General features: G+C 33.6%; 3 protein-coding genes across 4 annotated transcripts in view; all 3 read right to left on the bottom strand.

Annotated features, from left to right (window-relative positions):
- The window catches only part of LOC130898303 (frizzled-2), a 406,267-nt gene that overhangs the window by 301,629 nt on the left and 77,978 nt on the right, over positions 1 to 26,660 (bottom strand). The window lies entirely within an intron of this gene.
- Positions 9,072 to 10,089, bottom strand: LOC130898305 (uncharacterized). Its single transcript, XM_057807501.1, has one exon. The coding sequence runs from the start codon at positions 9,990 to 9,992 to the stop codon at positions 9,120 to 9,122; it is 873 nt and encodes a 290-aa protein (XP_057663484.1). The 5' UTR covers positions 9,993 to 10,089; the 3' UTR covers positions 9,072 to 9,119.
- Positions 12,327 to 13,362, bottom strand: LOC130898306 (uncharacterized). The gene has a single exon (XM_057807502.1). The coding sequence runs from the start codon at positions 13,317 to 13,319 to the stop codon at positions 12,465 to 12,467; it is 855 nt and encodes a 284-aa protein (XP_057663485.1). The 5' UTR covers positions 13,320 to 13,362; the 3' UTR covers positions 12,327 to 12,464.

The raw sequence follows: 26,660 nt of genomic DNA, 5'->3' as shown, positions 1-26,660 counted from the left end.
TAAGTTTAATGCAGCAAAGACTCAGGCTGCTATTTTTACGGTTTCATTACTTATAAGAGAATAAAATTTCTTGCGACGTGCACTCGATTTGATCATATTAACACTAGAAAAACTCAAGAATAATTGGCAATACACCATATGGTCCAATCATTTGTAAATAATTAGATAAAATTTTTCCTATTATTTGGATATGGAAATGTCGCAATTAGAAGAACTGCCATACAAAGTTGTTCCAAATATCGCTCAGCTGTTAAATCCCCATGAAAGAAAGAGAGACGAATGAATTTCTCTACCCAAATATAATTTTTTCGGGGCGCTGGAAGTGTTTTAATTGAATCCAGTGGGGGATTTTTTTCAAGACCAGTAGGGAGAATTGTGTAGATTTACTGTACCACTTGAACAAAACGTTTTAAAATACTGCGGTATTTAGATAATTAGGATTTTCATCACAATGCCTCATGAATATTTCACAAAATTCCTTTCTCAAGAGTTCGTGAACAAGTGGAACTTTGTATGGGTACAGTTTATATTTCTTCAAAAACTTTACTACAAACGACTGACTAATATTGCTTTGTCTTTTATTGACAGTAAAATATAAAAATTTGCATCGTCGCTTACTACTAAGGATGCAATGCAATGTTTTTCAAACATCGATATATCGTTCATAAATATCGATGTTTTAACATCGATATCAAAACCTCGATGATACACTTCGGTACCCGGCGAGCGGTTATTCTCTGAAGCTGGAGCTACAATTTCTCAGGAGAGAAACCGCTTACTGGGCACCAGGTTCTCAAATTTATTATTTTTATATTCTCTGTTAGAAAAATAAATACATAGTTGTTTTCTGTTAAAATAAAATAATTAACATTTTTAAAAAGTAAATATTAAAAATTGTGTCTCATTTCTGCAAAAAAACATCGATATATCGTTCATAAACATCGATGCTAGAACCATCGAGGTTTCACTTTTCAAAATATCGATGTTCTAACATCGATGTTTTTTTATGAACGATGTTGCATTCCTACTTACTACTGGTCTCGTTAAATGGGACTTATGCTTCGAGTAACCTACCAATAAAACTTTTATCCTCTCTTTTTTGGTTAAGGGAACCATAATAAGAAATGGTACTTGATCTCTCAGATGAATTGAGTCCATTCAGGTAACGAATTAAATTGCGACTGGCAGAGGGTTAAATGAAATGTCATATTTGACAATTTTACTGGAAAATAGCTCATTTAATTATTCTCTTATTATTCAAAAAAATAAAAATTAACAGTCACTAAGGTAACATTGTAAAAAAAGGCAGACATATTGAATTGGGAGTGGGAGAATTTAAGAGTACTATAAAATACAAGAATACCGAGTCATTTTCCGGACTCAAATTAGTACTGTAAAGGCCACTTTACAATATAGTATAAAAAAGAAGAACGATTCTGAGCAGGAAGTCGAATATATGCAGTTGAAAGTAAGACGTATAAGATATTGCCTACCCAATAAGTTCAATCCTTAGGTGGGATGTAACTATCAACAAGTTTAGTAGCTTCAGTGAGATCGTATTTACAATAATTTATGTCGTGAATAAAAGATATTGACCAAAGAAACAACAATAAGTTTAGTTTTCAGTCAAAAAAAGTCAAAAAAGATAACGAAATGTTGAAATTCATATTTTGTGATAATTGATAACTTCAAAGGTCATTTTGTATAAGCGATATGAATGTAAAAATTTGCCATTTGAAGACGAGGAAGAAGTGGGACGTGGTTCTTACCCAAAACAAATAAAAATATACCAAAAACACACAATCTAAACTAAATGTAGAGCTTGAGATAGTGTCCAAGAATAATCAAAATCAAATATCATGGTCGTAGTCATTGCTTCTTTAAATTGTATATTTTTTCAACTAAACAAAATTAAGTGCAATATAGTTAAAATTTTCCACTTTCAAGTTGAAAATAGATACTGAAGTACGCTATTTTACACATTTTATTTACCCCGAAACAATATTAATATAATATGTCAGCTTGTCTTCCTTAGACCTAAAAAAGTGTTGGCGAAAATACTCTACCACACCACTTTTTTCTTCAATATCATTTTTGTCAATTACCTTACATGGTGTCTTGAGTATAATAATTATTAATTCTCACTCAACAACCAATATATCGTTTTAAATTCAATTAAACTCTGGAATAGAAAATGAAAAGTGGAAGCGGTTTCATTTCTTTATGGAGGTGTCTGTGGAACAGCAGGGCCAGAGCGTATCATTATATAAGAAAAGAATTGCCTATTGGAAACAATTATACTACAGGTAGAATAAATATCACAAATAAATGATTTATGCATTCCAGTATTTTCAAACAATATTTCGAAGTAAAATTAATAGAGAGAATATTTGTTGCTCGGCAGATGCGTAGAGTTGCAAATATCCTTTCGTATCTGTAACGGAAAAAGCTTCAAACAGGTTGCCAAAGAATCTTTGGGAAATAAACTGAATATTATAAAGATGTTGTTGCTGACTTATTAAAAAAGCGGATGAAAATGACTGTCATTGAAGATTCAGTTCCTGCACTCATATTTGATTTTACCCTTGGGGAGTATGAGTGGTCAACTGGGCGAGCGGTTTCATAAATGATCCAAAAAAACTATAAAAAGGAAGCCAAAATTTGTCATTCTCACAATTTTGTATTTCTAGAACAAGACCTGGCACAAAATTTCATTTATTTTTTCTGGCTATCACCTAAATAATCAGAACTTTCAGCAAGAATGTACGAGGGCTGCTACTTGAACGCATTAACCGCTTCTTCAGGTGTAGAGAAAAGTTAACTTCCCAATTTAATTTTGATCTTTAAGAATAAGAATGTGTGAGACCTCGAATTGTATTGGTAGTGTATGATTCGTCTTCTGCCATTGGTTTCCCTAATTTTTTGGAAATATTCTTTGTGACGACATGTCCAGTTATTCCAAAAGAAAACAGGCGATCATTTGCACAAATGGTACTATATTCTCCCTCTTAAATAATGTCTACTTTACCCTAAACAGCCATTACTCAACTGCAACAACTTTTTGTGATTTTTCTAAGGCTTTCGATTGTGTTAACCATGATATTTTAATTGACAAATTGCAGTACTACCGTTTCAGGGGAACACCATTCGCATGGTTTAAGTCATACCTTATCAACAGAAGTGAGCTTGTAAGGGTTGATACAATAATGTCTTCTTGCCAGCCAATAGAATGAGGAGTGCCGCAAGGCTCATTATTAGGCCCTATTTTGTTTCTTCTGTTTATAAACGACATCGCCTATATAGATATCAGTGGTAAAATATGTCTATTTGCAGACAATACTAGTTTCTCTTGGAGCAGCCCTGATCTCAAGGTTCATAGGACTATATCTAGTGACCTAATCATCCTCAAGTTATGGTGCGATTCTAACCTTCTCTGTCTCAACGTTTGTAAAACTAAGTTCTTTTCATATAAAAATACATTGCAGCCTTGTTGTGGATACATATTGCCGCCTTATCTAAAAAATTAAGTTCCTCCTGTTTTGCGTTGAGATCAATTTCCAAAGAACTGAACTTATCTATCTTCTTAACAGTTTATTATGCCCTTATTGGGTCGCATCTCCGATATGCCCTTCCCTTCTGGTGTACGTGTGGTGCGACTCAATTTGAGCTAATTTTCAAACTACAAAAGAAAGCTGTTAGATATTTACTCGGACTAAACAGCAGGGCTCACTACAGGGACTTCTTTAAAAGATTAAAGATTCTGTTCATCTTTGAATCTATTTGTCTAATTCGTAAGCACGCTTCTCCAATTTCAGAAAAGTCGTTTCACGACTATCCACCTAAGAACGCGGAGCACGATCTTTACGTGCCTACTTCACCTTTCAAAATTAGTTAAGGCTCAATATTTTACAGTGCCAAAAAAATGCACAATCACTTGCCAATTGAAATCAAATCGATATCATCTTTTCCCGCAATTCGCAATAATTTGAGGGGGCATATTTACTGGAAAATGCCTTTTATTCTGTAAACGTATAAACGTGAAAATTTTTTGATAATAAAGCATTTGAATGATCTTCACAAAATTCATCCTGTAGCTAAGTGCGATTGAATTCGGAATACCACCGATACACGATGGCTGAAATTTGTGCTTTATCACCAAAAGTAAAACCGAGTTGATCGGCCCACTGATGTTGGTTTATTCCCCGTCGATATTCGTAAAACATTATGACAACGAAACGTTCGCTATAATTTCATTTGTTAAACAAGGTGAATGTTTCAAGTATCTGTGAACACCACTCGTATCACAACACGACCTGAGTAAGTCATTAAATTTGTCAAACTTTATTATGGTAATGTCAGATTTGTCATACTCACATCAGTGTTGCCATATTCGAAAACAAACTAGTGATGGAATCACCTTTTCCTACTAAGAAACTTTCTCATAATTCTTCACAAATGCAGTATACTGTATACTTATCTTGAATACCTAATCTATGATTTCACTTTTTGTTTATGAATACACATTTCACTTTAAAGCTGTTAGATTAATATCGATTGATAAGTTAATTTCCAACACACCCACTAACATTATTCTAATGTCAAACGAACGTGAAAAGGTCTTCGTACTGCAGCTAAACGATTCAAACAAAAAACAAATGCGTTTAAAGTGCTTCTTTATTGTCAGATGATTGATTGATGGAGAATTCTGTTTTCTTTGGCACGCTATACCACCATTAAAATATGGTCTTATTCGGTTTGTATAAAAACCATGTTTGGACAACACGACTGGTTTGTCGATTGCATTTTGAGATAGAAAAATTGTTCATACTGATACGAATGAAATAGAATTGAAAGAATACATTCAACGGATTGATATTGAAATTGAAATATTTTATATATTCTGTAATAAAGCATTTAAAAAAGAATGATACAAGAAGTACTTGGCATTATCTACAGAATGCTCAATCAAGTTCCATATGTACGCATTCATATTCTTATACACTAAGCGAAGTCTAACAGTCAAAGAATTTAGATGTGATTCAAACTGTAAATAAAATTATAAATGTTTTTGTTGCACAAACATATCCATCACGATAGCGTAGAAGTAAACATGAATATAATCTTTAGAAAATATTGTCAACATACTCTGGAACTAAATAGACTTTGCATTATTCTCACGAAATCCAGTAAAGTCCAATTAGGGTCCGCCCGGCACGTCTTTTGTAGAAACGCAATCAAGAGAGTGGCGATGAAAAAAATCACCCAAAGTTTACGTATAATTCTAATTCCCCTACGAATAAATTCACAGTCATATTGTTTGCCTGAACGCAACATTGAGATGCAAAGCACGCTTTGATCCTTTCGTAAAGTGACGGGGTCTGACAGCTCAACAAAGCCCCGTTCACGCTGTCGCGTTTTTCGCAAAATGGGCGATATTCGATTCTATGGCCGACTATGGAAGTGTCAAACGACGTCGAGACGAGAGTATCGCAGTTAATACATCATGTTGCATTTTCACACGCGGTATTAAATATTCTTTTACTAAAGAGAATATTCTTTATTTGTAAATTTTGTAAACGTTTTCATATCTACAATAACTTGTTTCATCTACTTCTTCAAAAAATTAGCTGCAATAACTAACTACTACACGATGTCTGGCTATTAAATAACGAGACTGGTTACGAACAAGGGTTTTATTATAAAAATTATTCTACATTCGAATAATTCCCTTCAATATACTTCCCTCTCTCTGCCACATACCTTTCCATACGTTTTTACCATTGATCGAAGCAGTGCTGGAAGTCTTCTTTGGTCAGTGCCTTTAGGAGCTCTGCCGTTTTATGCTTTACCACTTCCATCGACTCAGATCTTTCCCTAACCTTTCTAACCTTTCAAGGAAATCTGAGCAGACCCGTTGACGCAAGAGCTTTTGGTCAGGAGTCAGATCTTTTGGTACCAACTTCGCACAGACTTTTGACATGTGTAATTCCTCTTGTAAAATTTTTCTAGTAGTTTCTTTATCGGCGTTTACAGCCTCGGCAATGATCCGAATGCTCTATCGACGATCTGCAGGCACAAATTTGGTTGGTTTTGGTTAGGTTAGTTTGGTCATCTTCAGTGCTCTCACGGCCATCACTAAAGCGCTTACGAGAGATAGTAAATTGTCCCCATAGGCCTCTTGCAACAATTTGGCTCCTGTTTTTCGTGACACATGATTTTCGGCACGAGAAAAAAGCACGTTCGTTTCAAACCGCTACTGCACAACTACCATAATAGTCAAACGTGTTTTGGGACGTGCATAGACAAGATATCTAGATACCCAACGTACTACTCGTCTAGGGCGCCCTTTAAAAGCGCTGTCTCGCTATTTAATAGCCAGACCTCGTACTCAAAATATTAAAAAGGGTCTTGGATTCTTGGAATTATTTACGAATCAAAAATGAAGGTGGCTGAATATTCAATCTGCGTTATGTTATGACATTCATTACAGCTTGTTAAATAATATATAGAGGGTGTCTCATGAAAATGTCGGTTTCTAATGTTCAGGTGACCACGCCCTGTACCTAACAACTTCCTCAGTAAAACAATAATCCTCTCACCTCTGACTGGCCGATACCTGACCCAGGGAATTCCAAATTATCATGTCCTAGCATGCTATTAACCAATCCTCTCCGATATACACGTTTCAGGAAAAACCAACACATTTACACGAACCTAGGCGAGGCGTTTTAAATCCAAGAGGTCAGGCACTCTTGGGACAGCGAAGCGACCAGATCTCGAACGCCTAGATCTCTGCGGAGCTACGCTGCTCCTAGAGATTCAGCACGCGCAGTTTAGTTTTAAATATTTTGAATATATTTTTGTTTATTGTGTTACCTCTTTACCATCCTCGACACGAAGACTAGCCTATAGAACGATTAATAGAATGTTAATCAATTGTGTTCTTGATAGAATTAGAGACTACGACATGTTTGCATTGAGTCGTAGATATTTTCACATAGGAAAACTGACATTATTTATGAGACACCAATGTAGTAATACACAATAATGTAATGTCAGTAAAATAGCTCATTTCTAATAAAGTTTTTTCGGGATTTATTCTCTCAATTTCAAACTGTAATATTCTGAAGGCCATATTTTCTGGCTTCAAAAATTGAATAGAATGAATATGCAAAACAACCTCTGCATCATCCAATCTATCCATCTGAAAAATAATAGAGCTGTTGCATAAGTCGAAAAAGCAAACGAATTTACTAAGTTTCGAGAATTCTCACATCAAAGGAAACGTCAGAGAGAATGATCTTACAAATCTTGAAGAGGTATCAGACTTTCCACCTTTAAAACTCATGTAACAACCCCAGCAAAAGTCACCTAATGTAAAGTGTTATTTAACATTTAGAACAGTCAGTTTGAAAGGGTTTCTCTTAATTTTTCTCAATCCCTCACTTGACTAGAAGGGATACTAGCATTATCGATTTCAAGCATGGTGTTACACTAGGATAATACTAGTACTAAGAATGGAGATAGTATGGATAGCTTCTTTGTCCTAGCCATTGAAAGGTCTAGAAAATCATCTACGCATCCCTGGCTTCAACTAGATCAAATCCCAATATTTTCCTTCTTGACGATTTCAGAGGATTTGTATTGTAGTGTTTCTTTCTCTACTGCACAGAACCAGCAGTCGGCTCAGCTACTTTGTTGGTTTTGTATTTGTACCAAGTGATTTCTACGCGCCTGTAATCCTCTTTTTATTTAACTATATTTCCGACACCCATTCTAGAGGATTTGGGTTACCAATGTTTTGGCTTGTCTACCTCCATGTGGCTGGGGCCTCTTTTCTTTTTTCTTTTCCTACCGCTTAAGTTGTTCCTCAAACTAAGATTGAATCGCTACTAACTGGGCTAACTCGCAGTTCTAGCAGTTCTACGCCTTTTCACTGACCAGTTACATAAAATATTGATTGTGTTTATTGGTACTATTCTAGTAAATTGCTGAAATGAACAAGACCTAAGATGAATAATTTCGGCGAGATTGTAAAGCCTTGCCAAGCCCCATTTATCCATATTTATCTTTTCTATTATTGATTCTTCATCTATTTTTACGTGGAATAGAATAAGATCACAGTATTAAAGTCAATTTTGCATTAGAAACCTTTGATAATCCTAGCATACGATACAGTTGTACTGTGTGTACTGATTTGAATGTACTGCAATGCCTTTTAAACACCATTGACAGAGTGGGAAGAGAGATGGGTCTAAACATTAACTGTTTTGGAACAAAATATATGGTATTTAGCCGCTTGCCGTACCATGGCATACAGCTACAGGTAAACGATTCAAAGAGTGTCCAGTTTCAAATATCTTGGTTGCACAAGATACCGTGGACAACTATACAAAAAAACGAAGCAGTCCTTAACAGACCTTAATAGCTTATTTGGGACACATAATGCGTGGTAGTCGGTTTAATATCCTTCGGTTGATTATGATGGGTAAAGATGAAGGTCGTAGAGGAAACAAGCCTCTTGGTTGAAGAATATTAGAGAATGGACTGAGATAATAGAAACAGGACAGTTATTTAGACTAGCTCAAGATAGAGTTTTGCCATGCTGATCGCCAACGTCAAGGGGATTTGATACAGAACGCAAAGAAGAAGAAGGCTAGATCTAAAGGTGTATTATAATTCGCTTTTTTTTAACAACTTCGTAAAACTAGAAAGTGATTGAATAGAAGCCTATAGTAGAACGTATTGTTGAGTTACATAGATCGTTTATTTAAAAAATGGGGATGCTTATGAAACGTTTTTGTTCAGGTTTAATTCACCAAAATAAGATAAGATTTTGAATTGTATGTAATTTGAGTGGTACGCCTCTGGTAAATGTATTTCAAGTATTGAGTGCTCTTATACTTGGTAGAAGAGGGTGACTACATATTCTCTATTCAGTTGAGTGCACTCGGTCACGCAATTGTGTTATACATATTAAACACAAAAAAATATATACAGCAATGGTGTTTTTCAAGTACTTTTGAAGATACTGGCAGAATTTGAAACAATTTGGAATCAATCTGATGGAATAGTTTATACCAAGTGTTTATTAAACAAAATATATTTGATAAAATAGGTCAAATTTTACTAAAATTAAGACAGGTATCGATATAATTATCTAGATAATTCTCGATGGCGAATTTCTTGATGATTTTGTTTTGTGGTAAGATTCTTAGTTTTGCTTTCGTCTTATTATGCTGGTGCATGAAAGAACAATTTCTTAATTTTTTGAATTGTTTCAAAAAATGCGGATCATAATATTCTTTCGTTGCTTTTTCTATATCAAAACAAATTTGACATATAAATAAACCGTAATCTTTATGCCAATATTCGCCTTCGCAAAACCTACCGCACAGATGGCAATGATGTGTAGGATCCGGCACACAAATCGTTTCAACTGCTGATACCATTGAAGGTTTACCGAAATTGTATTGATACTTTGGTCTTCTACATACGTAAATACGTTGTAAATTATAATCAGCTGGTCCGGGAATATTTGGTAACATTAACTGTCTTATTGCTGAACCAATACCAAAAGGTTTTGCCATGCTTCTAAAAACCCTCTCTTCTGGTATCGTCCACTGATATCGACTTGGAACTTTAACAGAATCGCGTTTACGATATTTGAATCTTTGGGTTTTGGTTCCTAGCGGCGGGACTCCGTAAATGCTCCTAACTTTATTTAAAACTTTGTACATAGACGACGTCACAAGTTCAGGACTGTAAGAACCAGGTCCCGTTTTTGGATTATTTTCAGGTGTCACCCTTTTCTGATGTGGGGATAATCCTTTACCGATACATCCTGTTCTCCTAGGCATAATACTATTGAAACAAACTTTTTGAAATGTTTTAAGCTCCACTACGTAGGAAAATCTTGAATTGTCGCAGTCTAATTCCGAGCATAATTCTGGGGGTTGGTAATATATCAGATATAAAAAGATGAAATTCATTGTAGTAAATTTAGGTAAGAGCAGTAACAAAATCCTGAATTTATGGAAATTTGTGATAATTTCAAATGGAAAAAATATTTTAGACTAAAACTGTCAAAATGCATTCATTCATGTCATCATTTTGTCATTTTGACTTCTTTTTTATTATTAAATCATGATTTATTATGGCCGATTCATAAACTTGACTTTCCGTTTGCCGTTTTGACGAAACTGAAACAAGTCGAAGACAGACTTTTTCAAATAATTTATCCATAGGTTGAATTCACCAACAGAAAAAGGGCGCATACTGATAATTCTCCACAGGGGCCGTGCAAACGATTATCTTACTAGTAACCAGTGATTTTTAAGAGGTATAGGATTTGATTTTGAATAAAAACAAGACAAAAAATTTGATAATTTTATTGAAATCGATATAACGATCAGTAAAATTTAATATTTGAAGATGATTTCATGCAAATGTTGGCCGCGGCTCCACTTTAGATAGTCCATGCGCAAGATCTAATTCTGACACATTCTCTCCAACATATCGGCCGGTATTTCACGGATAAATGCGTCAATAATGGCTTCCAGTACGTCAATCGATGCTGGTTGATCCATGTAGTCATTAGCCTTAACATGGCCCCACAACAAATAGTCCAAAGGCGTTAAATCACACGAGTTAGGAGGCCAATTGACGGGCCCCAAACGTGAGATGAATTGTTCACCGAAGGCGGCTCGCAATTTGGCCATTGTTTTGAGTGCCGCGAGGTATATGAGACCGTTTTGTTGAAACCACATGCCAGTTATGTCCAATTCTTCCATTTTGGACAAAAAAAATCGTCACTCATCACACGGTAGCGCTCACCATTCACTGTAACGTTTCGGCCATCGACGCTTTTGAAGAAGTACAACCCGATGATGCTACCGGCCCATAATCTACATCAAACAGTGACAAGTGGGTCTTCTTCCAACTTTGCCAGTGCACATTCACCAAATATTGGACGTTGTGGGAGATCGTGTGGCTACAATTCTTGCTCCAGCCGTATCTTATAAGGTTTTACACCCAATTTCTTCCGCAAAATTTTCCAAGTAGTGCAGTAACAGAGGCCCAATTGCTGCGAACGGCGATCATCAGTTACACTGACGGATGCAGCCGCAATATTTCGTTCGGTTCTCACTGTACGTTTGCGTGTTAGTGGTTTAATATCCAATAGTGTGAACTGGGTTCAAAATTTAGTCACAAGCTTCCGAATAGTTCCCTCAGTAGCCCGATCAAACTGCCCATAAATTGGAAGAAGTGCGCGATGCACTCAAGTTTGATAATGAAACAAGACACGATTCACGCATGATCTGCCAAAAACAGCAAAAAAATCACGTTTTAGTTTTAAAGAATAGTTTGAATAAATTATAGATCTTAAACAAGGTATCACTTGAGGACAATTGCTCACAACCAAGTTGTTAAGATTTCCAGAATTAACTAAGTCCTAAGAGTATCAAGTTTCATCTTGATTTTGCTAGAACTTTTGAACCGTATATTTTGAAATGTATTGGGGAGATGCAGCACTCATGTCTCAAGCCTTTGTTGATTTTTACTGCAAATTTTTATATAAGTTCTGAGCGTATGATTGATGTTGGTATTATCAAGAGCTTCCCATAATATTGATATTGGTATGTTATCGTAAGCCTTTCGTAAACCTATAAACATGAAGTGTAGTGGTCTTTTTGTTTCTGCTTTTTTCTCCATCAAATGCTTCAAAGAGAACAAATTTTCTGTAGAATATCTTTCAGTTCTAAACCAACTCTGTTATTCTTATTCTTCGTAATTAATATATTCATCCTTTATCATATCCCTTATTATTCATTTTCTACGCTCATGTCTTGTAAATGTCAAAAATCGCACTGTCAACATTCCTTGTAAATGACATTTAACAATAACATGCACGTAATGAGATCTCTTAACGTACACGTGCGTTTTGAGAAGAAAACTTAAACTTCTTGGTTTAATTAAATTACAATCAAATTTTTATTTACGTAAGACTTTATTTGATCTATTTACACAAATTTAGTCAATTGAAAAACATAAAAACTTTTAGCATTAGCTAGTTATATTTAGGATTGAAAGAGTGATGCCCCTAAATGTAGGCAGCACATTATGCAGTTTCTTTAAACATAGGACACGTTTTGTTAAGTAGCATGCATGAATGGACGTAGAAAAAGTATAGTACGTTACACGAGTGGTAAGCCCATTACGCACACGAAATTTTTCACTTCGTGCGTAAAGGGTTACTCACAACTTTCGTTACGTAATATACTATTTTGAGTTACATTAAAGCTATTTTTAATAATTGTGCGCAATTCTTACAATTTTTGTAATCAGTTATTTATACAAAGATACTACATTATAAATTGATTATAATATTTTAATTCATATATTTCATACACGTATAAAGCTAGAAAAAATGGTAAAATATAATGTAATATACGACTATTCCATTAGAAGCACCTAATATACAAATTTAGATAATTCTCGATATCAAGTTTCTTCTTAATCTTCTCCGGGGATAATATCCTTACGGCCGCCGTTGTTTTATTATGTTCGTGCATAAAAGAACAATTTCTAATTTTTTTAAATTGCTTCAATTGATTACGATTATAGAATTCTCCGGTCGCGTTTTCTATGCCGGCGCAAACTTGACACATGAACTTATCGTAGTTCTTATGCCAATATTCCCCTTTACACTGCTTACCGCATAAATGACAATAATCTGAGGGATCTTCAATGCAAACGGTTTCGACGCAAGGCACTCTTTTCGGTCGACCGAAATTATACTGGAAATTTTGTTGCCTGCATAACCGAACATTTTGAAGATTGTAATCAGCCGGACTGGGTGTATTAGGCGTCTTGAATACCCGTACCTTCGAACCAACACCGAAAGGCTTAGCATGTTTTTCCGGAACAGGCCATAAAATATTTGGTGAATATTTACCTGCGTCCGGAGCAAATTTGGAGGCTTTGCCAGTTTTAAATCTCTTTACCCGACTAGCCAAAGGCGGTACTCCTAATATACTCCTTACTTTGTTCAATGTTTTATACATAGATGATGTTATATTTTCTATATTGTAGCAACCGGGTGCTGTTTTCATATTTAATTCCGGTGTTATTTTTTTCTGTTGCGGAGACAATCCTTTACCTATACATCCAGTATCTCTGAAGGTACCAGCTCCAAAGCATATCTTGTTAAATCCCTTTAACTCGACAATGTAATTAAAACTAGAATCATCGCAATCTGTTTCTGTAACCCGACGTGGTATTTCTACATAAATTAATGTTAAAAAAAAGAAGCACATGTTACTCTTACACAAAAAACGGCGTGTACATAAAATTACTATTGACAAATCTGTCATAAAATTACTATTAATATCTACGTAATTATTTTGATTGTCACTCTAGTTTTGTTTTGTGTTCTTTAGTTGTCAGCATTAAAAGTTGAGGTTTATTAAATTAAAGAAATGTAAATACAGTAACAGACATCAACAAAGAAGCTAATAACCGCTTTCCAGAGGCAGATTTACCTGTAAACTATTCATCTTTTGCCGCCTCTAGTACTTTCTGAAATTCGATACCTTAGTCCAAAATTAACACCGATGCTGGTGTTCTTCTTGTTCTTCTGGTCGTCCAATTGAGGTGATTACTCCAGAATTCATAAAAAAAGTCCACGAACTGGTTATATCTAATTGTAAATTGAAATAGCATCAGATATAATAAGGCAGTGTGAGAAAGCTTTTTCCCAGTGGGTGCCGCGTTTGCGCACAGTCGGTTAAAAACAACAACGTATTGATGAATGATTCAGAACAGTGTTTGGCGTAATAAAATCAGATTTTTTGCCTCGATTTGTAAAGATGGATCCATCACTTCACTTCGGTATCAAAACTATAATCTTGTGAGTGGACTGCAGCTGGTTAACCACGTCCGAAGCGTCCAAAGGCACAACAGTTAACTGGGATGGTTAAGGCTTCAATATTTTGGGATGTGCATAGAATATTTTTCATCGACGATCTCCAATAGGGGGAGACAATCAATAGCGAATACTACATAGAGTTATTGGATCGTTTGAATACAAAAATCAAAAACAAACGGCCTCATATACAAAAGAAAAAAATCACTGTTTAACCAAGAAAATGCACCGATTCACAAGTAGATGACAACGATGGTTAAATTGAATTAATCTTCGAATTTCTTCCTCATTCACTCAGATCTGGCCCGCAGTAACTACTGGCTATTCGCTAATCTTAAAAAAATGCTGGCCGGTAAGAAATTTAGCTCAAATGAAGAAGCAATTCTTGAAAATGGAGCCTATTTTGAGGCAAAAAACAAATCCTTCTACAAGCACAGCATCGAGAAGTTAGAGAAGCGTTGGAATTGTATTGTATTGCTTTTAGATAAATAGTTTTCAGGGCATTTTCCACAAAAATTGTGTTTTATCCATCTGACTGTAGCAGCGATTTCTTCTCCTCCTCCTTCATGTTGCAAAAAAGTTTTGGAGCCAATGATTTAACGTATTATTATTATAGGCCAGTAAAAAGGGATAGGAACCTCAATTTAAATTGCTTCTGCGATATATTTTTTTAAATTGTAGGTCGTAACGTGCACATCACATCTGAAGGATCATATCACCTCCTAAGGGGGGTGCGACCCTCCCAAAATACGCGTTCAACTTGTTTTTTGAGGTAATTTCAGAATATCTCAGAAAATCATTGCCTTATCAAAAAAAACTGTAGATTCAGACAATTTTACAACAATTTCGTCAAATTGCACCGTATTCCTGAACAAAATTGTTGAAGGTTTCGCGATCTGCATGGCGTGCAGCAAGCTGCATTTTTTCAACCAGCGCGGGGAATAAAAATCCATAACTCCCGATAGAAATGTCCTATTTTGACGAATCTTACGTCATTTTAAAGATAAATATTTCAGCTGTCTATTGACTTATTATTATCTCTCATACGTAGCAGCAAAATTGCAGCTTAAGCTCTCATTACACTACTATTTCTAACTGCGTGAAGTAATGCTTGAAATCAATGAAATTTTGTCTCTATCTTTGTAGTGAGTTAAATTATGATTTGAGTAGTACTTAATTGTTAAATTTCATAGCATTTAATCGGTACCAGTAATGCTGGTTTCAAATACGATTACTTTTGGAAGCTCGCTTTTTTTAGGTTATAAAACACAGTTGATAACTTTAAATGTTGATATCTCAGGAATAAGCGCACGTCTCAACATGAATCAAAGTGGAATCTGGAGGGGAATATCTATTCTTTTAGAGAAGTTTTATAAAAATGCGCTTAATTGCTGGGATTTTAAATAAAACTCTTGTAGTAGCTGAAAACATAACTCTGTCGACGTTTACTTGTATTGCATCTTATCCGGGGGAAAATGAAATCAGTCCTTGGAGGAATAACGGCATTCAAGAACGGGGAATTCAATACACCCAAAAGAACTATTCAATAATGTACCTGGGAGGAACGCATTTAAATTCTTATACCTGTACATTGTTGGCCGGGGACCTAGTCCGAGCGGTGATAGTCCGAGACTGTGAAAACGAAAAGAGTGACGATGAGAGGGATGAAAAGTTCGATGATTAAATAAATATGTTATTCTTGATGGTGATTTCTCGACAATTCATTTCTTTGTACCCTTTCTGAATATTCATGAAAAAAACCGTTAGGTCCGGTCTCTACGTTTGATTTATACAAGTTTAGCTGAATTTATTAATGGAAACGATTCACATAACTGAACTCAATAACGACATTTCTCGAGTTTTCATTCGTATTTATATCTAAAAGTAGTAATTCCAGATATTTTTTCACATATTCCCCTCAAACACTCCCCTCCGCGTGGCCCGGGGAGGGAAGAATCAGTGCTAAAAGTTTAACTTACTATTTTTAACAATTTTGATTAGACAACACTCCCAAAAAAGACATTTTACCAATTTAGGGAGGGAGGATGTGTCACACCAAGGGGTTGACATCATTGCAAGGTTTTTTTTCTATTTTTCACGTTCATTTTCATTCATATTTATAGCCCAATACTGACAAATTGCACGTTGTTTAGAGAATACCCCCCAAATATACGTTTTTTCCATTTTAGGGGGAAAGCACCCCCCTAAGAGGTTGATAAGACTGTTGGTACGACCACAAAGCAAAAAAAATCGTAGGAGCAGGTTAAGTTGATCTTTTGGGAGAAAATTACTCTATTTACTGGCCTATTAGTTTTCTGCGGACATCTCTCGTTAGGTCTTGAACGACTTGAACATCATTTCGCTTGTCACCCTCTATCATACACTTTGCGAGAAAATGAAATATTGCATATAATAATGAAATTTTTTTCAACAAAATGATAAATATAACAGTACCATAAATCATAACGGGCGAATCGTCTTTGAAAATGATCAAATTTATGAGAACATGTTAAAAATAAAAATATACACCGCTGAATTTATTTAGTGTTCGAAATGATTCACTTGATCGAAAGTACAAGGTTCTCATTAGCTTTCGACGAGATGTTCGGCATTTGTTTTCTGTAGAGAGACACAGCACAGACTTGTATGGCCCACTGACAGATTTATGTGTTATTTGTGGAAACAGACGTCGAGGGCCCTGTATAAACAAATACTTTTCCATTCTTCACGTTATACTGAAACGTTTAATGTTTTTCAAATACACATTTACACACACATTTCGAACAGCGACGTACTAACTTCTACTCATTCTAAATAAATCAAAGATAAGCATAAACGGATGTTAAATAACTTCTGTCGTTCTGTTTAAGATATGGCACTAGAAAGCTTGACGTTTTTGCTTTCTTACAGTGGTATTAAATCTATATAAACACATTGAAATTTCATGTTCATGTTTCTAGAAATACCATGAATATATTTAAAAAAAAACGAAGCAGTTGTTATTGATTAGGACTCATTCTCTAGAAAGGTGATAATGAAGCAATCACGGTGTTTAACTATTCCAAATTTGTTACAGTTTATCGATTGTCGCGGCACAATTCATTGGAATCACAACGACGTTGCGTTCTAATTCATTTCCAAAGACAAAATAAAAAAATTCTTCCCCACAAGTTTCACCAAAAATACGATTCAGGAGGTCCAAATTCTTTATTGTTAACATTTTAGTTTATTTCCAACTTGCAACGTGCAATGTGCACTCTATAGTGAATTCTAGTGTGGAAAATTTCGAAGTGCCGCGTAAACGCCAAAAAAATTGATACTTTGACAATTCTTGCTACAATTCGAGATGATAAGGATTATCCTGACTGGATCAACGCACATTATGATAACTAGGTTTTCGTGGAAAAAATAATTCCATAAAGACTATTATTTTATATAAACAAACGATATTATAGTATGGAGAAGAATTTACATGAAGCTATAAAAGAAATGAGAAATCAAAGAAGAAATATATTTTATCTAGTTGAAGCATGGATCAATGAAGGACATACTCCAAATAAATTTTGGCAAGATCAAACTGTTAAAGCCTGAGACAGGTTACAAAAAGTTCCCTTCATAAAGAGAAATTAAAAAAATTTGAAATTGCAGAAAATCGTGGAATGGCGGTGGTTAGCTCTTTACTATATCTTTGCGAACTAAACCCGATTGAACTGGTATGGGCACAGATAAAGGGAGAAGTTTTAAGAAAAAAATATGTTAAAATGAACGATGTTAAACAATTATTTTTGGAGGCTGTAAATAACTTGAAGCCTGAAAACTGTGAAAAGGCAGTTAATCTGAATTGGTTGCAACAGTACGAGAATGTATTGAAAAATTCTTAGTCTACTATAGAACCAAACAAAATTTCAATGTCAAAATACTTTATTACTCAACATATTCTCCTCTTAATTGGATACATTTATTACAGCGAACCTGCAACGTCTCTAGACCTTTCAAAAAAGAATTTTTCTTCTTGCTCTGCAAACCAGACCTCCACAGCTTTTATTACCTCATCGTCAGAAGAAAATTTACGACCTTTTAAACTTTTTTTCAGTTGACGAAAGAGATGATAGTCGGACGGAGCCAAATCTGGTGAATAAGGGGCTGAAAAAGAAATCTTTAATATAATAGATAGAAAGGAATAGAAGGAACTTTGGAGAAGTGATACCTCACACAGTCCTTGCACCAGCAAGGGTAGAAAGTCTTGGGATGAAAAAGACGAGGAACAAACGAGGGATGTTATAGATCTTACACTAAAACGAAAAAAAGTTAACCAAAAACCGGTAAAAACTGTGACCAGATGTTATTCAAAGAATAGTGTATAACTTTTGTTAAACCAATTCAGAGCTAACATTGGACTTGATTCTTCTACCAAACGTCCGTCCAAATCAAGTCGCATGTTATAATCCCCGAATAATGGACAAAATTTCCAAATCAAGTTCATGAAAATTGAAAATATAGATATTCCTAGAAATATTTACATAAAAAAGAAGTTGCTTGAAATCAAAAAAGTTATGATTTGAAAAACGAATAAATTATTGATAACATTTGCAAAACTAATGGACTTTATTAAGACTGCCTCTTTATTATTGTGTATTTAATACTATGCAAATATAACCGTTTACCTATTTTAAGTGGGGTAGTATATAGATTGTTAAAATAACAAACGGTAGTTGTAAATTAGCAAAAATTAAAGTATATCAAGATAAATAACCTTCATAAAAAAATAAAAAATCGTGGATACATTAATCATTAATTAATTTTCTAAATTTATACCACACCATTTGGTTTCTTTATGAATATATATCTTCCCTATAATTGTCAACAGTTGCTTTCGTATCTTTGTCTGCAGTTAATTATCTCTTTAAATTTAACTATCTTCTAATTAAACAATGAAGATGTGTTAATTATAATGTGAAAGTAATTTATGGTGGACTGTCTTGCATATGATGACTATGTAGACTGTATTTATTCGGGTAAATAGTTTAATGTTGTAAATAACAATCTGTCTTCTGCAATTTATAATATTTCAACAAGATTTACTACGTTTAATTATTATGAAATTAAAAAAAACATTCAAAGTTTTTGAAACAACTGTAGTTATGTCTGCGACGAAACAGGAAGACCTTCAAGAAAGGAAGAATCACCATTTCTTATCTTGGATTCTTTGTTTACTTCTAGTATAAATAGGAATGTATGTAGATAAAAGAGGAATCCATTTCGATGTTAAAATTCAGTTTTATCGTCTAATTATTGTTGCAATTTCTTGTATACCTTTTTTTGGAAATAAAAAACTTTTTTTATTTTTTTTTTATTTTAAAGCCCATTTACAATCTGCTCATTTTCAGCAAGCAAGAGGTAAATATGATCATAGGAGATTATTTGAAAAATAACTTGTCCACTGACAACCGTATTTTTTGTTGTTTTAATGTTTATGGGTGTATTAAATCAAATGGTCTTCTGCGTATTGGTAATGGTTCGCTTAACTGGTTGACTTCTTCATTTTGACTACCGAATAGTACTCGATAATACCTTGTATAGTAGATACCTCATTTTATAAATTTATTATTTTTATAAATACTACACTATAAATGCTACAACCGAATATTAAATTATAAAACGCAAATAGTAAAATGTACATGCCTATAAAGTAGTTTGGTTTAAACAGGGTACCAGACGTGAACGGAGCCTTTTTTGTACCCAATTCGTTTTTTTTTCTGGTAAACGAAATTTCAAAGCAAAAATGATAAAGAAAAATAAATTCTTTGCGAATAAAACAAAAGAAAAAAAAACTTTTAGTTTCAAAGTATCTTTGTAAATAATAATGGTATTCAGAATCGTCTTAACTGCAGTCATCATTTGATTGAATAATGAAGGGTTGTAAAGAGGGTAATACTACTCATGTTCTTTGATAACATGTTCAACACAGTTTTTCCAAAGCTCATGGCGGTCTGCTGCTAGAACTCTCGTTACGAGTTCTACAACCTCAAGTCTTTTATCTGACGCAAATAATCTTGTCACTATCGAACGATCCTTGACGATTCGGTTATTGCCATCAGTTTATTCAGTTTTTTGTCTTTAAAACCACATGCCGACAAAACTTGACGAAATGTTTCTAAACTGGTATAATTGTATTCTGGATAATCTGCTACCTTTTGCTGCACTACTTCTAATGTCGCAACAATGTATATATAAACTATAATTTGTTCTACGTATAAAATCTTGAGTAGCTTTGTCAACTGATTTTATTTTTTCTTTGCATATTTTTAGCTTCTGTGAATGATCCACAGCAACCCCTTTCGTGACTACGCGATAAATGGAAAATTTATTTACTCGAGTTAATTCAGCAAATCTTATTATGATTGCATTATCAGATGGCTGAATATTTTCCTTTTTTAAACATTCGAATATATTCAAAATAACTTGCTGTGTTTGTATATCTAAATCTTTATTATTAAATTCATACTCTCTTTATTCTCACTACAATCTGCAATTATCTAATCCATGGTCTAAAAAACGCTCATATTTCTATTTATTCAAATGAATTTATGAATTAAATGATTATCACTAGACGACCCCATTGCTCATCGCAGACTGTCTGGCCTGAATATTTCAAAGAAACTGTTTACATACGTCTTCCGGCACCTTCGGCCAATAGAAATGCATTTATGTTTACGATTCGATGTTTTCATTGGTGAACGGTGGGGATGATGAGTCCACGTGGACTGACGGTATGTTAGATGTTTACCGAATTGTAGTAAACTTTATTTTTTTATTTCTTAATTTGGTATGAGTGCCTTACTAATTTATGAAATATTGATTGTTCCTCGCATAACTGTCTTCTGCAATTGATATTGGAAGAACTGTACTCAAAGAGTGTATTTCCTCTTCTACTGTGGGTATTTCCAAGTTATTGTGGGGTGTTTTATTGCTCACGCATTATGGGGTATTAAGGATGTTGCTGAGTTTTTTTGACTGAATTTGTTGAATTATTTTTGTGTTTGAAGGCTTTGAATAACCCCAGAGCTGGAAACCATAGGTCCAGATTGGCTTGATCATGCTTTTGTTCAAAAGGACTGTTTTCTAAATTGACATTTGACATGTTATCGATAAACCACTGCATTTGTTTGATCTTGATATTAATTTGGGTTTTTATATGTTTAAGAAATTTCCGTGTTAGTCAGTCAGAAGTAGACAGAACTATTATGTAGCGCTATCATACTGTTGCTGCATAGATCGCGCTAAAAGTCTTGGATTTGTTTGAAGTTAAACTTGAGAACATACTCCAAGTTGGCCAAGAATTTCTGAAGGATTATTTTGAGCTTCTTTTTCATGGCAATTTGAAAATTCATTTTCAGTTTATCATGGAAACCAGATTAAAGAGACTGTTAAATTAAAATGTCAATTCGGTAGATGTCATGTATATTTAGACTGGGTGGTCGATAAAAATGATTTAAATTGACTGAGGCCGAAGAAGTGAATGATTCCGAAAGAAATTCATGATAGTATTCTCAGCCATATAATAAAATTTGGTTTTAGGCAGTACGATTTTTTAATATGACATTAAAGCGCTAAACAGAATGAACGCAAGCATGATGTGCTTTAGATGTTCATAAATGTCAAGTATAGTTCAATTTGTTGAGAAAGTATGATAACGCACACAATGATCGCGCTTGTACAAGCTATTAACGTCAAGCTAACCAACTTTTTCGCCCAGAACGTCACTGAACGTCATAAACATAACCTGAGTTTTCTAGTGTAGTTTGTGGTTGTAGATACCCTGAAAAATTATTTCCTCTGAGTGAAAGACTGATTTGTACGTGCCTATGAGTGTTTATATAACAAACAGTCATCTGGATTCAAGAAAATTAAAATTTTGCAGAATATAGGAAATTATTTTCCCATTTGACAATACTGGTGATCAACTTCCTGATCTAATTGACAATCAGGTTTTCTTATTGCATGTTTTGTTGAGTCTCTGCTCAATAAGTTCAAAATTTGATCATATAAACCCCGATTCAATCTTCTGTGTTTAAAAAATTCGTTCATTTTAAAATATATTCTAGTAAAGTAACTATATTCAAATTGAAGGGTCTCACCCACCAAAGCCGTGTCAAATTACGCTTTGTATATATATCTCTACACATTTCGTAGAGTAAAGTAAGTATATAATGCATTATAAATAATTCAAAATCACTACACATATTTTTTTTATACATCCATTTTCAAGGTTATGTTTACGAGCGAACCAGCGACATGTGCGCGTTCAATCTGCGCAGCTTTAAATTTGGGATATACTTCTAACATTTATAAACGTCTAGAACGCGTCACGTTCGCTTTGTGCACCGCTTAAAGATGAAATTCTTTTCCTATCACAACAATCAAATAGATATGCCGTGCTGAAGAATTCTGACTCTACAGGTTTTTTTTGTAGCGTCTGTCTGTCTGCTGAATCTGCGGTGTTTCGTTTTGAGTAGTTGGTGGCCCTGCTTGTGACATTTAATTCTGTCATCTTGGCTTTCATTTTACTTCATGTATCGCTTATATTCGATTTTCATTTTGTCAAGTAATTAAAAACTGTGTAAAACCATTAATCGTGTCGGTCTGTTTGTTTAGATTAGAGCATGAAAATCACATCATGCCGGAGCTTGCCGGCTAAAAATCATTGGTTGACCGGTTTTGTTTTGAATCAGTATTAAACTCTATACAGAATTTAATACGAGATTTATCAAAACCACAGAAGGGGCACGTAAACAGGATTAGAAAGATTGGAGGATACAATTCAATATTGAGATTTCATTATTATTTTTGTTTTAATTAATTATTCATATCAATTTTAATATTATAACAAAAATATTAATTTAAATTTATTATTTCTTATTTCTTAGACCTCTTGATATGTTTGTTTCTAAATGTTCTTGATTTTAGGTCTCTTCTCTTTCAAAATTAGATTTTTTAATAATTTTTAAAAGATAAATAAAAATTTATCAAAATGTGATATTGACACTAACAATTTGAATATTTATATTAATCAATAGATCATCATGAATATCAAAATAAAAAAAAACAAACTTGAACTTTGTTCTAATAAAAAAAATTAATTTTTTACTTAGTCCTGTTGTTTTATTTTCAGAATGTCCTCTCCTGGGTCTGCCAGGAGAGAGGCTGACGAACGTCCGAAACAATGTGAATCCTTTAACATTAGGTAGACCCGGGTACTCATCAATTTTGGCTGATAATTTTCCAATATTATTTATGTCCACAGGTTGGATGCTACATTTTACATTATAATTTCGCTCAAGAAATCTGTCGTGCTTTTCAGCAGGAGGTCTAATATTTCTATACATTTTGAGGAAGTTAAGCAATATTTCCAGCAGTGGCTACAAATTCGCTAATAACGTGTGTTTTGCTTTCTGGAATTATAATTTTAACAAACGCTCCTTCATCAAATAAGTCTCTTTCTCGTAGAAACATCAGTTCAGCCTTCCTGCAGGCTCTCACAATTCCTATTAAGATTGCGACCTAAGGAACAGATTTTTTCAATGATAAATTATGATCATAAATTAAGTACTTTTGCAAATAGAAATATTCCGTTTCCAGCTTCTTTTATATATCTTTCTACATCCTGATGACCGTCTCTTCAACCAAGCGAAAAGCATAGTGTACTAATACCTTGCATCTTCATATCACTTTATTGTTCGAACTAGTTCGAAAATCTTGAATATTATTATAATTATATAACAATTAATGCATCTAAATGTTTTGGATTTTAGGTCTCTTCTGTTTTCAAATTAGTTATTTTATTAATTTTTGGAAGAAAGATAATTAAATTTGAAGTTTAGACTTTTCTTTAAGTCTTTATTAAAATATGATATTGTTACTGACAATTTGTATATTTATATTAATCAATAGATCACCTACATCATGAACATCAAAATAAGAATAAAATCAAAATAGAAAATGTTCTAATAAGAAAAATTAATTTTTCCTTAGTCCTTACATCTCAAATATGTAACAGTAATCAATTAAATTATTTGTAGTTTTATTAGAATTTAAAAAATAGAGTTATAAATTTCACTTTAATTATTTAGGTCTTTTTTATCATTTATAGCTTTTTCGTTCTTAAGGATGTGACCATTTCTAAAAACTCTCTTTTTCGTGTATTAGATTCCTTTCCAAGAATTTTTGAATCTTTATATTGAATTTATGTTTTTTTGATATTTCATGGTTAGTTAAAGCAGTTTTATTTTTTTTATCGTATTGATGACCTCTTAGTCTATTTTTTAAATACTGAGATGTCTGCCCTATATAGACAGCGTCACAATTAGTACAAGGCACTTGATATATAATATAACTTGTTTTCTTTTTAGTTGTTTTATATTTTAATTTAATGAAATATTTGGATAGTGTATTATATCCTTTATGACTCAAACTAATATCATATTTATTGGAATAATTCGATAATTGTTGGGAAAGTCCTTGTAATATAGTAACGAAAAATGTTTTATGTTTTGATGTTTCGTTTCTGTTTTACTTTTTAAGTTAGCGAATTCTAATAAAACTACAAATAATTCAATTGATTACTGCTTTATATTTGAGATATAAGGACTAAGAAAAAATTAATTTCCCTTATTAGAACAGAGTTTGATTATATTCTTATTTTTATATTAATGATGAAGGTGATCTATAGATCAATATAAATATGCAAATTGTCGATGTCAATATCATATTTTGATAAAGACTTAAAGAAAAGTCGTAACGTCCTTTTTTATCTATCTTTTAAAAAACTTATTTTAAAACAGTAGAGACCTAAAATCAAGACCATTTAGAAACATAAAAAGATTAATTTATTGTAAAATGTATAAATGAAATGAAATAAACTAGTAGAAGCAAATGGTTTATAAAGAGATATAAAATAATCTTTCTTTTTTTATTTTTGAAGAGCATAACGAGAAAACTCTTCAGACGCGTACAGCATTAACATTAAATTTCCATTTCTTTCTAAAGGCATAAGCGGTATACCATGCTAATTTGCCAAACAATTTTTGTCGAGAGCAAAACGGCTTGAAAGCACTAGGGGAATCATGAATATTCATAAACATATGAACATAAAAATAAGCTATTTCGCAAAAAACTTCAAACGTCAAAATGTTCAATAGCAACATTCCATTTTCGCGAAATACATTCAATTTTATGTTTCCCGATACTTGAAAGCCCTTACAAATAAATTAATTTTTTTTTGGAAAAAATTATTCACAGATACAAGTATTCAGGTATTTTTTATTAGAAAAAATATTAAAAATTGCCTAACGCCTCTATAGAATTAATTCAGGGCCGTACTTGATGAATTTTTAATCGAAAAATCATGCAATCTTCGTAAGTTTTTTATTCTAACTTTATTATTTCCCCTAATAATTTTGGTAAGAATGATTAGAATATTATATTGGTGTTTACTTATTTTCCTCTCAATATTTACACAGTTGGCCATATTCTCATTATATAGGTAGGCAAGTTAGTCGACTTGGTCTTTTCGAATTTCTTCATTTTAGAAAAAATAGAACTACCGAGATAATAAGAACAGATTAGACCGTTCCATCAGTATCACGTAGACATTAATTTTCAGACGAAAGCAAGCTAGTCAAAATTTCCTCCATAAATTTTGTTTTAAATATAGAATACTGATATAAATAAACACAATAATGATATTAGTTACGTTGTAAGAAAATAGCCCAGTTTATGTACATAATATGTAGTTTTCCCCCAAAACCAAGTCCATCCCGACCAACAAACACCAACAGCAAAAAAAGAGAGTCTAGAAGGGAAGTCGAACCGCCGTTCTCATCCAAGCCCCAACTGGAAACCGTGCTGGTGCAGCAGATTGGTAGAAGAGAGATAAAACCGATACAAGCCACTGAATTATGAATGGTAGGTCAATAGTTGTCTGTAGCAACAGCCGAAGTCCGCACCCTAGTTTTAATATAGAGCTTTGTGCTTAACCATTGTTCCACTTTCTTCTACGACTCCATATCTGGAAACCATCGTAAGGAACTTCAGCAGAGATTGCCCAGTTTACCGTCCAGAAGAGCAATTAGAATCTGTTCTACTGGCTGTGTTATAATATCCCACAGTATCCATAAACAAAAATGTATTTAGATGACGTATTGACATTAAATAATCATCACTATTTTTCAAAGAAAATTCTTAATCTGAAGTTGAAATTTATGTCGAACGTTTCGAAGTATTTCTAATCATTATTAGACTTCGGTTCAGTTTTATCCATTTTCCTCTTCGAATAATTCTATATCGTCTTCCGAAGTAATTCTAATCATTATTAGACTTCGGTTCGGTTTTATGCATTTTCCTCTTCGAATAATTCTATATCGTCTTCTAATAATTTATAAATAATAATTTAATTGTCGGCTTAAGTTAACTTTGAACCCATTAGAACGCGGTGATGGGGGTCCTTCATAAGTAGCTGTGTTGTGTTTCACTGGTATAACTAATTTAAAAAAGGACAAAAATTGCTTGGTGGTGAAGCATATGCTGGTAGCCCTTTTCCTTCAGACACTTTTGGAATCATTGACAGAATGAAACTTTTGGCAAAAAAATATTCTAGGTACACTTCTCAAGCGATTGAGGCCACTTTTGGTGTTAGATCAGCAGCAGTAAATTCAATTTTACATGATCATCATCA

The sequence above is a fragment of the Diorhabda carinulata genome, chromosome 9, assembly GCF_026250575.1.
Source record: "Diorhabda carinulata isolate Delta chromosome 9, icDioCari1.1, whole genome shotgun sequence".
NCBI lineage: Eukaryota > Metazoa > Arthropoda > Insecta > Coleoptera > Chrysomelidae > Diorhabda > Diorhabda carinulata.
The sequence above is the reverse complement of the archived record's forward strand: the minus strand, read 5'-3'. Positions and strand labels throughout refer to the sequence as shown.

What these genes read in the sequence shown, in the direction of transcription:
- LOC130898305 (XM_057807501.1), bottom strand. Translation starts at nt 9,992, where the DNA reads ATGAATTTCATCTTTTTATATCTGATATATTACCAACCCCCAGAATTA.
- LOC130898306 (XM_057807502.1), bottom strand. Translation starts at nt 13,319, where the DNA reads ATGTGCTTCTTTTTTTTAACATTAATTTATGTAGAAATACCACGTCGG.